The sequence below is a fragment of the Aulonocara stuartgranti genome (genome assembly GCF_965226115.1).
Source record: "Aulonocara stuartgranti genome assembly, chromosome: 8".
Taxonomy (NCBI): domain Eukaryota; kingdom Metazoa; phylum Chordata; class Actinopteri; order Cichliformes; family Cichlidae; genus Aulonocara; species Aulonocara stuartgranti.
Genome location: NC_138959.1, coordinates 22,316,757 through 22,332,826, shown reverse-complemented (window position 1 = coordinate 22,332,826; position 16,070 = coordinate 22,316,757). Strand labels below are relative to the sequence as shown.

Here is a 16,070-nt window from a genome sequence, read left to right as displayed (position 1 = left end):
TATATTGAGATAATCCATCCCACCTCACAGGTGTGCCACATCAGGATGCTGATCTGACATCATGAGTAGTGCACAGGTGTACCTCAGACTGCCCACAACAAAAGGCCACCCTGGAATGTGCAGTTTTTTGCACTATTGGGGGTCTGGGGACCCAGAACCGGTCAGTATCTGGTGTGACCACCATTTGCCTCATGCAGTGCAACACATCGTCGCATGGAGTCTATCAGATTGTCAATTGTGGCCTGTGGAATGTTGGTCCACTCCACTTCAATGGCTGTGCGAGGTTGTTGGATATTCGTGGGAACTGGTACACGCTGTCGTATACGCCGGTCAAGCACATCCCGAACATGCTCAATGAGTGACATATCCGGTGAGTATGCTGGCCATGCAAGAACTGGGACATTCTCAGCTGCCATCTGCCCTGAACAATGTGAACCATGATTCATCCGTGAAGCGCACACCTCTCCAACGTGCCAGACGCCATCGAATGTGAGCATTTGCCCACACAAGTCTGTTACGGCGACGAGCTGGAGTCAGGTCAAGACCCCGATGAGGACGACGGGCATGCAGTTGAGCGTCCCTGAGACGGTTTCTGACAGTTTGTGCAGAAATTGTTTGGTTGTGCAAACCAATTGTTCCAGCAGCTGTCTGGGTGGCTGGTCTCAGACGATCTTGGAGGTGAACCTGCTGGATGTGGAGGTCCTGGGCTGGTGTGGTTACACGAGGTCTGCGGTTGTGAGGCCGGTTGGATGTGCTGCCATATTCTCTGAAACGCCTGTGGAGACGGCTTATGGTTGAGAAATGAACATTCAATGCACGGGCGACAGATCTGGTTGACATTCCTGCTGTCAGCATGCCAATTGCACGCTCCCTCATTGCTTGTGGCATCTGTGGCATTTTGCTGTGAGACAAAACTGCACATTCCAGGGTGGCCTTTTGTTGTGGGCAGTCTGAGGTACACCTGTGCACTACTCATGATGTCAGATCAGCATCCTGATGTGGCACACCTGTGAGGTGGATTGGATTATCTCAATATAGCAGATGTGCCCACTACCACACATTTGGACTGATTTGTGACCACTGTTTGGGAGGGATGGTTATATTGTGTATCTGGAATGAATTTTAGGTCTCTACGTCCATCCCATGGGGAATGGGAGCAGTAACAAAGGTGTTGCGTTTATATTTTTGTTCAGTGTATAATCGTGTTATCAGTGAAAAGAAAATGGAACAGCCAAAAAAGATTGAGACTGTATCTGATCCTACTGAGCAACTGCGTGGGTGTCTGATAATACCAGTGTTTCTAGTAGAGTGATCACAATCATTTCGTTACCAAATTAACCGTCAATCAGATACTTTTGGATAAAAAAAAACCCAGACATACACATTTGCTTTCTTATTTGTTTTGATATAATAAATAGTTCTTTCTTGGTCAGAGTTTTTGATTGATCCACTGCTGTGTGAGGACTGTAAACATCTGTCTGTGCAGTCTACAGCGTACAGGTTTAGACTTTGTGTCTTAATGACAGAAAATAAACCAATGAGCAACCAAGCAAACTGTGAGTTTTCTGACAACAATAGGAAACAGCTTGTGTACTGCTTGATTATTAAAATATTTTGGGGTTTTTACCATCATTAAAAAAAACAGGAAGTTGCATTACCACAAAATGAGTTCACTGTTACAGGACTGCAGCCGAAGTCAGTCCCCAGGGTGACAGTCATGCTGTTGCAATTAGCATAAAGAAACATGCATGCGGGAATGCAGATGGAACTAATTTAGAGAGTTTTCTTATGGATTTGAATGTGTGCCAGCTTTGCAGTGTGAGACTGTAGATCTGAAAACCTCAGGATGAAATTGAAAACCACCAGCTTTTCAGGTAACATAAAAGGGAATGAGGTGTCTGACTCTTGTTTCTGCTGTTTCCTCTTTAATAAAAACATATTATTCTGCCTGGAAACGAGCCGGCACGCTGGCCTGTAGGCCTGCTTCTTTTGTTACAAACCACAAATGACTGGTGGAGGCGACATCGTTGGAAAGAGAGGATTTCTTCAACAAAATAGGCATTGCGTCATGTTGAGCTTGCCCGAGCAATCATCATTAAAAAAAGCTTTTCTGAGTAAGAGAAATTTGTCATTAAGGAAATCTCTTTTTATCTGTGTGCCAGGTTGTCTTTGGTGAAGATGGAATTGGAAGCTGAGGGTGACTTTTTTAGGTCTTGGGGAATCTGAATGTTTATTATGTGGCTGCAAATTCTATCGCTGTACATGTTCGTTGTGCCCAGAAAACAGTCTTAAATGTGGAATTCCTGCTAAAGAAGATCACTGGAAATTTTCTGCTAATAAGGCCGGATTTTAACTAGTGCTTTGGATGGGTCCCGATCAGCAGGAGAGTGAGCTATGGAGAGGAAAGAAAAGAAACAGGGAGGAAACAACTGGCAAAAGGAAAAAGGTGGAGAAGAATCAAGGGAGGGGAAAAAGGAAATGCTAACAACTGTATATGTCACCAAAATGGCTTTGAGTCAAACCATAGAGAATTTGAGGGTAGTGCAACACAGTTATGATCTATCATTGAATTACAAAGTTGCCTTTAAGACCAACAGAGATGAAAATAATATGCAACACATTTAAACATTAAAACAGTCTTTGCTAAGATTGTCGGCGGGATTTAAAGCATCCCTAGAGAGCTTCCTCTCCCAACATTCAGCCCAAACTCTTATCTAAGGCTTTTTGATAGAAAGGCCTCAGGCGTTAAAACTAAACCATGTGGCTTATCTGCTCTGAAGAAGAGAGACTTTTTACCAGCTTACGCGCACGAACACATCACAAAACTCTCCCGTTGAGCTACAAGGATGTGAGCTGCGGTTTGGCTTAACATCCGATTTATGGCGTATAATGTGAAGCAGGTGTGAGATCGAGGCTAGCTCAACAGCATGGAATGGGCTAGCTGAGGTGTCAGCCAGCACAGCCACACCAGGAGTGAATGAAGTGCGCTCCCAGACGGTGGAAGGGAGGGCAGGGTGAGCAAACAGCACAGATGAGCTGGACACTTTTAAAACTGCACCACTTCTCAGCCTATAGTGGATCACCGCTCATCTTAGACACTCAATGCGCACTTGGTCAAAACTGTGCAAGTAAATGGATACATCCATTATTAGTGAGTTAGATTTGTTCCTACTAATTGATGCACTTTTATTGCAGCTGACCAGTCACAATGTTGTGATGTCATAATTTTGCAACAATCAATTCCAGTTTCTTTATATAGTACCAAATAACAAGACAACAACAATTGCTTCAAGGTGCTTCACATTGTAAGATAAAGACCCTACAATAACAGAGAGAAAATACTTGGCAACAGTGGGAAGGAAAAACTCATTTTTAACAGGAAGAAACTTCCAGCAGAATGACGCTCAGGGAGGGGCAGCCATCTGCCATGACCGGGTGGGGGTGATGGAATACAAATTTAACAGGCAAACTTCACATGAGAGCGGCTAAATTAGGCTACTTCTGACTGCCCACTGATCTGCAAGCAACTTTGCAACCCAACTTGACCATAGCTCCTCCTTTTATGCTGAATGTGACTTAATGAACAGTGTAGCTGTTGTCATTGATGCCTGCTCTCTGTGTTAGGGTGTTGCTCTTCCACCTCTGGCTTTGCATGTGTGTTTAGTTGCCTTGGTAACTAGTGATGATTAAATCTATCAGCAAGTGTTTCAGTTGATTTATAGTTTTGAATTGAGACGCTTGAAAACCAAGGCTTTGAAATCAGGGGTTCATTATTCCTGAAAAACTCCCTTGATTTATGTGCCACTCGTATTACTATTGGATGAAAAATAAATCTTTCTTACTTTTGAATTCTCGCTGTCCAGTGAAAAAAAAAAATCAACAAGATGGCACATATGAAACGAACATATAAAAACATGACATATAATTTAAGATGGAGAGAATGCAGTGAAGGAGGGATGACCTTGCAGATGAATTCTTAGACATCTGATGAAACAGAGATACTTACATGATCACCGGGCTGGGGTCTCATTAGAGAGACCTGGTCATACCCACGGCGGAACAGAGCCCAGATGGCGTCCAGTTTCCCCTGAAAAAGAAGCAGAGGAGCAAGAAGATAAACAGCTGGCCAGATGTGAATTGCACACTTCTCCACACTGCAATCTATCACCTAATAAAAGACTGCTCATACTGACTTTTCTATATCAGCAAACATTTGGTCTGTGGTTCTTTTTCAAGGCTGAGACCAGGTTTTAATCCCAAACAAACACCACGGCAGCTGATTTGACTGATTAGTTCCTTCCCCTCTGGATAAAGCTGCTGAATCACTGATTAGTCACAAAGACTGCTGGATATATTTTAGTTAACTCCGGTCATGAACGCTTTAACCTTTAGCAACATAAAGCAATTAATAAAGCATGATAAAACACACGATCTGCCAAGAATCAGAGCGTGGGCTTACTTCTCAGAGACAGGAAAGAGCTGATCCCAGCTAAAACAACTGTAGGAATCCAGCGTGTATTTTACTGCAGACAGTATTTAACATTTGACAGAGCTGAAGGGCAAATGTTTTGAGATAAAATCTTCTGGATTAACCGAATAAAAAAATGCTAAAAGATGTTGCATTTGCTTGGACAAATAAGCAGTGGTGGCATGGATCCTAAACAGAAGTGCACTCACACATCAAAAAGTTTTAGAAAGATGGGGCCAGCCACAGCCCAATTTCCACATTCAGTGATCAATTTACAGTATTTACCCCACAGTTCAGTGTTCACATTCACCTTCTGTACATGCTGTTAGGCTGCTGTGAATGAATTATGAATGCAGCAGTGTGTACAGATAACAGTACGTTTACTGTATGAAAAGCGTCACACAGAGTGGTTTTATTTTAGGAGTAATATTTATGCTGTGCTGGCAGTCTCACTATGGGCATGTGTTGGTGCTATGGCACTATCAACTAATTACATGTATATAGCATGTATATACATGTGTGCTGTCTGCTGGGAAATTTCTGCTGCCCTCATGCCTTTAAAAAAAGTCGGTGGGTGAAAATTCAAAAATGCAAAGTGGTCTGAGTGTAAACAAAGCACATTTTTGACTTTCTAAAAAAGGAGGGTTTTTATGTAAGAGTGGTGAGCGTGAATTCCTGAACTAAATGCAAACAGTACGAGCGTCTATACGGGATAACAGAGTGTGTGGGTATATTTTACATTACAGTGTCCCATTGTGTGCTGATTCTGTGAGGCTGTGTTTACCCGGATGGGCGTGTACCACTTCCGGCTCTGAGGTGGCTTCTTGTTCTGAGGTTTCTTAGGTTTTGGCTCATAGGGTTCGTACTCCTGCTCTGGCATTTTCACCACAGCGTTCTTTGGCTTTTCCAGCTTAGCCCCCTCCTCAGTTGAACCCTTCCCTCCCCAGCGCACCTACAAGACGGTAGACCATACAAAAACAGAAAAGGTCACTGTAATCTGTTGTCTACAGATTTAATCGTGACTTTATTTCAGCAGCGTAAATGCATCGTTTTGACACCTCCATCCTCTTGATTCCCCCAATTCCTCTTCCTCCATAATATGAGGCATCCACAGTGGGCCACTTCTTTTTGGGAAGACCGTCGTCGTCGTCATCTGACTCCTAAACACCGGTACACAAAAGAGTTTGTCTTTCACAGATGAAATAAAGGTGCAGGAAAGTCTTGGGGTATTACTTAGTTAGGCTGTATTTATGTGCGTGTGTGTGTGTTTTGACTCACAGGCTCAGGAGGAGGTGGAGGAGGAGGCTCTTTGATCACCTTTAGACAAATAACAGACATGCCATGATTTTAAAATAACATAACATCAATGCAAGTGTTTATTATTTGTGAAACTAGTCGGTGTTTCTTACCACAGTGCAGCAGAGCGGCCAGAACCACCACAGGAAGAGCAGAGCAAGGAGGAGGAACAACGCCAGCAAGGTGATCAGGAGAATGGTGCCATCGAACTGGAGGGCAGACACAAACACACGATGCTAGAACATTACGACAAGTGCACCGTGCACATCATGTTTCACAGGCTGGACATAGATGCTAGCTAAAAAAACATGCAGGCGCCGTATCTCCAGGAGATAGAAGGAAGATGGCAACTGGCACAACACCTGATAAAAGTAGTAGTACAAGTAAAAAGGGAAAGTAACGCTGACAATTTTAAGATACTTGTAAATTATTTTAAAAGTACCTCAACTACCAAATTTGTGGCATGTATACATCCATAGCTCTGATCTGGGACCTCGCTGCCCTTCTTCACTCATGCATAAGGTGCTAGCCTTCCATGTATGCGCATAGAAATCTTGACTTACTTGTTGTGTAGTGAGATAGACAACACATATATAATAAAAACGGTGATGTAGTGACTGAATGCTCGTATTATCCACAGTGGTAGTGCTGACAAGAAGAAGTAGGACAGTATTTTCAGCACTAATAGCAGTAGCGACAACAGATTAATCATAGCTGTGGTATGACTGATTTGAAGGAAAATAGTAAAAGCATATAGGCTCTAATATTCATGTTTTCCTTTCTCGAGGACAGTGGTTAATGTGAGCTTTTGCCATCCCTGACTGAATCCTTATGTTGACATTTCTCGCTTTAAGCTAGGCAGACGTCCGCTGGCCAAACATGGTTCTCATTAGAGACCACAGATGAGGATCACATGTGGTTAGACTTTCCCCTATCTATCTATCTTGTGGCAAAGCTGTGGAGGATTTATCTGAACTCAGCAGTGGGGCCCGCTGCAGAAAGCACGTCAGCGGTGCCAAATGATTATTTATTAAAAATCACCCGGATTATGATTTCCTGTGACAACAACTTAATTTGCAGAAAAGTTAAAACAATAGATGGTGGGGTGGGGGTGATGGGGCAGGGTTACTGCTAGCAAACAATGCTGAAAATTTTAATAGTGGCCACATCTGCATTTTGCTGCTTTTTCACATGTGAAGTGTGCGTTTTCTCCCATGCAATATGGGTGTTTTTTGTGGGCTAAGTACAAAGGCTGAAACCCCTCAGTGTGACACTTTGACAGATTCTAGGGAGAGGATGCAGGGGGTCAGTGGGTTTGTGGCTTTTGCTTTCAGCTTTGATTCAGAGACTCCAACTTGCACGTTGTTTATTGCACCAGGCCCTCCAATCTCCAGCTGACAACTTTCCGTGCCTTCTCGAGCCTGGTGTGACTTCAGTCTATATGTTTTAGTTTAGTGCCATGAGGCAGCTAATTGCAATGGTATGTCTAATTGAGGTCTCTTTATCGTGAACCACAACACAGTTGTTTAAATTTGCAGCGTCTTCGTGGATATGATGCTGCGTGGATGGAGGCGGTGCAGCTTCAAAGACTGCATATCTTTTTGTTTTTTGGGCCTATTTAATATGTTCCAACATACCAACTTCATTTAGTTAAACTGCTTTAAATTGCATTTGTTAACTTGTTTTCATGGACTGAAAAGCTGCTCCGTTTCACACATGCACCACCTCTAAATAGCAGTACCAAGAGTGCATCTGTCACAGATGTTTCACCCACAAAACTAAAATATTAAACCGGGAACTCCAAGGTCACCAAGCAGCTTCTTTAACCTTTTTTTGTGCCCAACACACGGAGGTTCATAAGGTCTTTGTTGGGTGGCTCACTGCTACCAACCTCTGTGGTTTGGCTACCAAAAAAAAAAAGGAGAAAAACAAAACTGAGAGTGGAGAAAGTGAGACAACTAAGAAAAGAGAGAAATGTTGGAGAAAGCAGAAGAAGAAGCAGAAGAAGAGTACAAACTACACAAACGTTTTTTCTTTCTATTTTTTGCACAATTAAAATCTTTGCAGTGTCCCTGCGTGGATACATGAAGCTTCCACTTACACACTCTGTGGTGGTGATGTGAACGTTGCTGCTGATGAAGGACAGACCGTCGTTCATGCTCACTTGGAGATAAATCACCCTGAAACAACACACACACGCACACGGATGAAGGAAAGGAGAGTAGATCAGTGTTTGGGTATAACATTACAATCCACGCTAAGCGAATTTAGATCGGTTTATTTAGTCTGTCTGAAGTTTTTCCAGCTCAAGCTCGACTTTGTTTGATGGGAATGATGTCATTTAAACTTGGGTTCGTGCCAAATAACGTCACCGAACTGTCTGCGAAAGGCGAGGTGGTTCGTTACATGTGAGAACGAAATCTGAACTAACAGGGAACGACCACAAGAGCGGAGGATTATGAGCTGAAAGTGACAGATTTTTAGCTTAGGAGAAAACTGAAATCTGAGCAATTTCTTTTCTGCAGTAACTCGAAAGAGGTTGCTTTTGACTGTTTCCAGCTGCGAAAATCTCAACCCAGCAGGAGGAAATGTTATTAAAAACTCTTCCTAATAGATGAGGTATGCGCTGAGTCGTGTGACTCTTGTTTACGAGCCCCGTATCACTCGCAAATTGTGCAATCTGACTCCAAATGAACCAAACCTTTTTTTAAAAAAAAGAAAATAATCGGCAACGGTTAATAAACAAAGACAGAAAGTTTAGAGTGTTTTCATGTGACTGATTGTGCAACACAGCAGGCACGGCAGCCAATCCAGGGAAGAACTGAAAACACAACCTGCTAGTTCAGGCTATTTTTTTATGGTTCTGGACAGGTTGTGTGTGTTTTTTTGTTTTTTTCCAAGAAATGACAACATGCTAAAAGCATCACGAGGAATAACAACAACAACCACTTCTCCTCTTTAAAGGCAGTTCATCATATCTACTTGGAACTACAAAATAATTTGTTCAACAGATCTCAAGTAAATATTTTTCTCACTTCAAAAATGTATAAACTTGCCAAAAAGAGTACAGAGTACAGATTTGTGTCTGTATTCCAGTGGAAACCATGTAGGTTTTCCTGAAGGCCTGAATCCCTTCTCCCTTTGAGAGGTGAAAAACAATTCAAGTGACCCCCAGAGACCTCTCCGAAGCCTGTTGTTATTCACTTCATAAAAACATGGATGAAAGGCATGCCTGGATGTGAAAGAGGTATGACAGATGGAAAGAAGGTGGGTGCAGACAGAGAGGTGAGCTGGGTTAGTGGGTGAAGTTCATGATCAACATCATACGGATCGTGCCGACGACAGACATCTGGACACGAGTGGATCGAAACCTAAAGATAGCCTAGACCCGAGCATGCGTTTGATCACTTCAGCATGGATGCCGACTCCGTCTCCTTAGTTCAGGTCTGGACATCTGTAGACAGAATGTGGTATTAATAGCATCAGTCCACGTATGCATCCTAGCTGATCTCAGTGGCTGACTGACGGCATTTTAGTTTCCATATTACCAATAAAACCAATAAAAATGTCATTTATATAGCACCAAATCCTAATGCTAACTAGCGCATCTGTTAAGGGCTAAATAGAGATTAAGTCCTTTTGATATGTAGCCATGTCATCAAGTTTACTGCAGCAAAAAATGCCAATGGGAGTAAAAGGCCAATGACCATCACTGATCATAGTGGTCTGTAGTATAATGTAGTGTCTCATAAAAGGAAACTATTACAAGAAAACCTGGTGAGGAAATGTAGGCTGGTGTAATAGACAGCTATTAAGTAAGGAAGTGAAACAGACAGGAGAGATAAACACCCACTCACACTTTTAGATGTGCAGTATAGAAACGATACACTGATTAATTGGTCAAGAACCTACTTTATTAGTCTGAGTTTCAGAAGAGTTTCAAAACCTCACTAAGAAGTTTTTACACTCTGCTGAGAATCATACATAAACACACATGGCAAGGCCAGGGTAGGCGCTACATAGCTTTGATCAGCCGAAGCTGCAGAAGCAGACAGCGCAGAGGAGTGATGATGGGATCAAATAAGGAGGTAATGATAAAAGACAGAAAAGAGAGAGAAAAATAAACAGATGGGCAGGCAGGAGCTGTGGTGAGGTTCCACAGAAACTAGCAAATAGGTCAAAAAGAGCCAGCCTGGCACTAAAAGCTGCAGAAGTGGAGTAAAAGAGAGAGTCTGGAGGTGGTGTTTAGATTTGAAAGAACTTGAAAGTTTACAAGTGCTAAGGTAAGATCAGAACAACAAACAAAGATCCAAATGAATCTAATCAGCGGGAAGTTGTGGGGTTGTAATGCCACCACATCTGCTTTACAGTCCTTCCACCTTTGACTGAAGTTTCAGCATCGGAGCCATCACTCCAGGTTTCCTAAATCTTTCTCCAAGGACGCAAATCAACTTCTCTCTGCTACCGTACCACAGCCAGCACAAATATTACCTCTAGTGTTAAATAAAGGAATTTGTAAACAATTATAGAAATACAAGAAGTACCCTAAAAAAGTCAAGAAAGAAAGCGTGAGAAGAGAACCTCTGGTATTAGCTGACAAGGTCTCGCCTGCCTACTTTGTGTGTTTAAAGTCTTTACCACCATCCACTCAACCTTGTATTCTGTGGCCCAGTGTACTTTTCTTCCCATAAAGACTTAGGTTAGAGAGGTTTGTGGATTGTTGATGTTGGAGCATAGTTGGGCTCTAAAAGGAGAACACAGCTAGCTGATGAGAAGCAATTCTGGCCCCTTCTTAGGTTACACCGAGAACTTGTGTGACAGTCATGTGGTCAAAGTTCGAGTAGGCCAACCTCAGTTGTCTTAGTTTTCAGAGCCCTTCATTGCCCCTTTGAACACTGACAGAAACACTTCTTTTTAATGCCCTGTGATCCTGAACTTTAAAATGCAGCTCATTTTTTCTATTGTACTGTTAATCAGCTTCATGAACCTCAACAAGCACAGATCCCTGATTTGAATCTCATCTAAACTTGGACTACAATAATTTGAAAGTCATTATACCAGAACTGATTCATTTTTGGACACTTCAGAGCAAATTGTAAACAAACTATTGATGTGGTATCAATTTACATGCAGATGTGGAACAGTGTTAGCTTTTATTACGTTTTTCTTCTTGAGGCAGTACTTTCTATGTCTACCAAGAATTTGCTTTAGTTTTCACTGCTCTGTTCTAATTTACGATAGAACTAAGACGTATTTATGAAGGGTTTACCACTGAATATGCTGCCACAGTGAGAGAGCCTCTTTTATTTTGGTAAGCTCTACTGGGATCGAGAACGGAGGAATCTGGCCTCGGATGGGGATCATAAACAGCTAATGTACAGCAGGCGTCTTATGGTCTGTGCACATATACATGCGAATATATTTATGTGGTCTAAGATGCACATGGACGGCACTGAAGTATGAGCACTTTTGCTTGAAAGGGTGATGAAAGTGGATCTGCATAACTAAATGAAATCATGAAGTTATAAAGAAGAGGGACTTACTTTCCAACTTCATCGATAACAGGAGCTGGACACAATAAGAATGTGTCTTCTACATCAGCTGGCTTTTCATCTACAAGAAAAAAGAACTGAGCTATGTGGCATATATGTAGCATGTACAGACAACATACACGAGTGAAAAGTGAATTTTGTTTCTTTGTGAGGGTTTCTACTTTTTCCTCATAGAAACTGTATACTAATAACACATGCATCTGTCACAATTCAGCTTGATTTATATTAAGGAAACAAAGCATAGGTGTACTCACTGATGGTGATGGTGTCATTGATTTTGAAGCTGCAGAGCACCTGGTCGATGTTTCTTGCATGGAGAAACCCATTCCCTTTCACCACCACTTGAAAAGACTCTGGTTACACAAGGTAATTTTACATTTTAGACACTTGGCAGACAGTCTTTGCTAAGAAAAATCTGACACTTTATTACTTTATCCTAAACAAAGCTCACTTTCCTGTTTAATGTGGCACAGTTGCACACCAGCATGGTGTGATGTCTCTCTAATGATGTAGTATTATTTCAGAAAAGCCAAGAAGCCTCCAGCTCAGCTCAGCTTAGCTTATCAGTCTCACACAGGTCGTTCTATTTAAGCCTCTCCACAGTTGCTGCGCGTCTGCAAGCTGCCTTGCAACCCACCCTTATTGCAGCTCCTGCTTTTCTTGCTGTTTCTGACTAAATCAGTGCCACAACTCCTGTTATTAATGTCCTCCCTGGCTTGCACTTATGCACCTTTGCAAATACAAGGGTTTTCTCCATCTTATCCATGTCATAAGGTGGATGAGAAAATAACAATATCTTGACTGTAGTGGACCTGAGTGAAACTGAGCTTATTTTTCCACCATTGTCATGTAGAGAAAATAGCATGGGCCTTAGTCTCCTTACATTGCTTTAAAATACAATAAAAATGAATAATATAAAATAAATAGAACTAATGTCTCTGCTGGACCTTAAATAGTTACAATGTTGCCTGTCAAAAATTGAAACTACTGTTATATATCAGCCGTATACGTATATAATAAGGTTAAATCTGTGAGGCAGCTTGCTCTAGCAGCAGGCCATGGTATAATATTCAGTGTGAAGTTAAATAATTTCCCTCTTTATGGGTGAAAGTAATTCATTGCTTCATAAAAGGCAGATGTGAAAAACAGTCAAAGTCCTTCTGCTATTGCCAGAAACTTTTAATCCAACCCTGCTTTTATCTGTTCATTTGTGGCTTTTAATGTCCATTTATTGTTGCTTTAACTGTCATAATCTTTCTCTTGGCAGGAGAGTAAAGAATGGTGTCTACTTTACATCATATCCGCAGGAAATCTCACCCCTGCCCCCCGTCTCACGGTCCCTCCTTTTAATGAGACTCTAATATTTAATGAGACTGTAATATTATTCCCTCCGTGTTACCCCATCCCAGCAGATTTCCTGTAAGTAACCTGGATGGCCATAAATGGTCATTTCTTTCAGTCTGGGATTGTCATAATTCAAAGAAGCCGAGACCAGGCACCCACTAATGAAAATGACACAGTGGAAGGAGCAATGGTTTGCTGGCATATGTGTCGATGACTCAGGAGGGACCGAGTTCAGGCTGTAATTGTGAATGTGTGAGTTTTATAGCTCCTCACCTCCTGCACAAACACTGGAAGGCTCAGCTGCCAAAATTTCAATGCAGGATTTCTTGATGATCTGGGGGAGAAAAGACAGCAGTGATTTTTCCACATTTATTTTGATACTAGCCTTGTTCATGAGCCAAGAGCTCAATTAATATGTTTTGAGTATATTTGGGAGTCATCTGATGTAAAATAATCCTTAATAATACTTATCAGTGTGTGTCTAAAAAACAAGTTTGGGTTAAACCTCTTCCCAGAATACTCAAAACTCTCCCTGCTTTGCAAATACAGCTGAATACTTTCATGTTTTGATTTCCTTATTATTTTAGTACAATGATGAGTTTTTCTCCCTGGTGATATTATTATTGAGTCTCTAATTTCTGTCTTTTCTTGACGACTGATTTGTTCTGAGTTTCAGTTTCATGTGTCGTGGTTAATGTCTTGATTTTTATCTATGACAGTTGCAGTTCGCACCCTTTGTCTCATTTCTCTGTTTTTGTGTTGGTTCCTCTTTGTTCCCCTGCCTGAGATCTTGCTAAGTGTAAGTATTTATGTAAGCACTAGTGCTCTTTTAGTTATTTCCTGTTATTTCCTGCTTTGAAAGATCTTATGTCTTGATTACCTCCATCAGCCTCTAGTTCCCCATTCTGTTTCCAATCCCCAGTTAGTCATGTGCATATAAATAATCCTGTTTGATTTTTGTCACATGATTTGTAATGCTTGCGATTCATTCCCCTCTTTTCAACCCTTTGAGATCTTCAGTTCTCTTTATGGATTTATTTTACATTGATATACCTTTTATCCTACCTTTTAGCAATTAAAGCTTTTAGCTGTTGGATCCTCCGAGTTCTGAATCCTGCCTTTTATGACTCTGACTCTACACTCTGCACATCTCATTGTGACAACTTTATCTTAAATTATCAAAGTGAAGGGACTAGTGTAACTTACTTTCCGATGGTTATGTTCTCCAATCTTAATACTTTTACATTAGAGATGTTTAAAGCATTAATAAAAGCAAGACTTAAAAATGACCGATCCTTTAAATAGGAAGTGAAAATCTTTTAAAAGAAATTCCAGCCTTAGATATTTTTCAGGGTTTTTTTCTTTTTTATATACTCTGCGTAATAAAACAGTGAGACACACAATGCATTCCATTAAGGTCAAGGAAAAATGATTTGGTAATTACATAAGATAATGTTTTTAGCTATTTGACCATTATCAAACTCTTGGAGCTACAATGGATTAAATGTTCAAATGACAATCATTTCAGCTGGAAATGATCTGGTCACTGGCTAACGACTATGAGCCTACCTTTGTTTATTATTCGCCAAAAGGACGACTGCAGCTGAGAATATTAGGCTTTAGAAAATTGTGATTTAGCTGAGTATATTGAGATTTCTCATGTGATGTCATTGCCTAAAATTTGGATGTGATACAGCCACAGATTTCAAGGGAAAATTACATTTTCCCAGACTGATTGGCAGCCGTTCCTGGAGGTTGCTGGCTGTTGGTGGGTGAGAAAGAAGAGGGTAATAAACCAAAAATCTCCTTGTGACAGCTTTGCCTGTAGATTCACGTCTGTCTGCAAACACTTCCAACTACTAGCTGAGTGGTATTAAACAGAAATGGAGGTTTGCCTCAGAGCTTCAGCCAACATGTTTCAAAAGAAACAACTTTCACAATGAAGGTCTCCAATTCCGGTTTGTATTGCAGTTCTTACATTTTCACTTCAGCTCAGAGAGCAGCTGGCCAGTGTTTGTAGACAAGTCCATCACTTCCATGCAAACCATGGGAGACCGCAACAATATCCTAGCGACCAAAGCAATCACAAAGAATGTTTCTGCCGACCAGCTGAGGAACACACATTTTTCCCAACTGACAGGTAGGTTGCTAGGGGAAAATGGGGGTCACTGATCAGTCAACAAGACCATGTGACTCGAGATTTATCAGTCATTTTCCCAATGACTGCCATAAACCTCAAACAACCACTCTCTACCAGTTGATGAATACTAATTTGACCCCCATGACCGGTGGTTGCCAGATGTTCGTGAACAAGTCTCAAACCTGCGCGACTGGTCCTTGATTCACTTGATCCTACACTGTCACTGTGATTGTCACAGATCCAAAACTGAAAAAGCAAAATATTGCTCAGTGAGCTGATAAAAAGCTTTTTTTTCACCATGCTAGCTGTAGGAGAGAACGCAAGTTGAAGTAGCTTACCCTGCTTGAACTGAACTCTGACTGTGTGTGTTTCATGACAGAATACTGAGCAGAGAGTTGAAACCTAGACAAGTCAGTGCTCCTTTTAAAAGCTTAAAAGGAGCACTGTATTAACTGGTCTGAGAGAAAATAAAATCTAAAATCTTAAAGAGATATTCAGTCATTATGAAATTGTACAATAGTGTTTTCAAAAGTCAGGTTTTGCTTTCAAATAAACAACTGTTTAAAATGACATTGCAGTGAAAAGGGATCTTGTGTTGAATATGTAAATACAGATGTCTGAACGGAGCCTGTATGGGCTAGTTTCTCTGCAAGGAAAAGTATTTATTTACCGAATCAATGACACCCCGCAGGGCGTGGAAGCCTCCCAACACAGGAAACACATGTTCAATGGTGTCTGCAATGGTGGCCAGCTACAGTGGGAAAGAAGTTCAGACAGAGGTACACAAACAGAAGAGAACAGAGGAAGGATTAACAAACTAAATAATCAAAGGAGGCTAAATAAACTTCAACAATGAACAATGAAAGATGAGGCCATGACAGGGGGAAAGCTGCCTCAAATGCACTCATACTCATTTGAAGCAATTTCAGATGTTTTAGAGGTAAAGAACTGTACAGTAAGAGAACATTTGAAGAGATCAGAGTTAAAAATCACTGGAGTTGGTTCACAGGGAAAATGATGGGTTACCCAATTTGTAAGATTTCTTCTTTTCCAGAATAATGAGCACATGTGGTAGAGTACATGTCCTGTGGTGAATTTTTGCTTTTTTCTCTAATCAAATGTCTTATATTTGGGGGATTAAAGGGAATAAACTTCCATATACTGCACAAATTTGTTACATCTGAATTACCTGTGTCTCGTTGAAGTCTTTGACACCAACACAGTACACAATAGCTCCCAGAGATCTGGCTTCATTCGCCTGTTTGAACAA

General features: G+C 41.2%; 1 protein-coding gene across 1 annotated transcript in view; it reads right to left on the bottom strand.

Annotated features, from left to right (window-relative positions):
• The window catches only part of antxr1c (ANTXR cell adhesion molecule 1c), a 38,604-nt gene that overhangs the window by 7,502 nt on the left and 15,032 nt on the right, over positions 1-16,070 (bottom strand). Inside the window, exons 7-17 of the mRNA XM_082543260.1 lie at positions 15,990-16,058; positions 15,471-15,551; positions 12,934-12,994; positions 11,571-11,669; positions 11,308-11,377; positions 7,866-7,944; positions 5,878-5,973; positions 5,747-5,785; positions 5,527-5,628; positions 5,253-5,420; positions 4,007-4,087 (exon numbers count right to left, since the gene is read on the bottom strand). Of these exons, the coding sequence (XP_082399386.1) occupies positions 4,007-4,087; positions 5,253-5,420; positions 5,527-5,628; positions 5,747-5,785; positions 5,878-5,973; positions 7,866-7,944; positions 11,308-11,377; positions 11,571-11,669; positions 12,934-12,994; positions 15,471-15,551; positions 15,990-16,058 (945 nt within the window). The remainder of the gene's footprint in view (positions 1-4,006; positions 4,088-5,252; positions 5,421-5,526; positions 5,629-5,746; positions 5,786-5,877; positions 5,974-7,865; positions 7,945-11,307; positions 11,378-11,570; positions 11,670-12,933; positions 12,995-15,470; positions 15,552-15,989; positions 16,059-16,070) is intronic.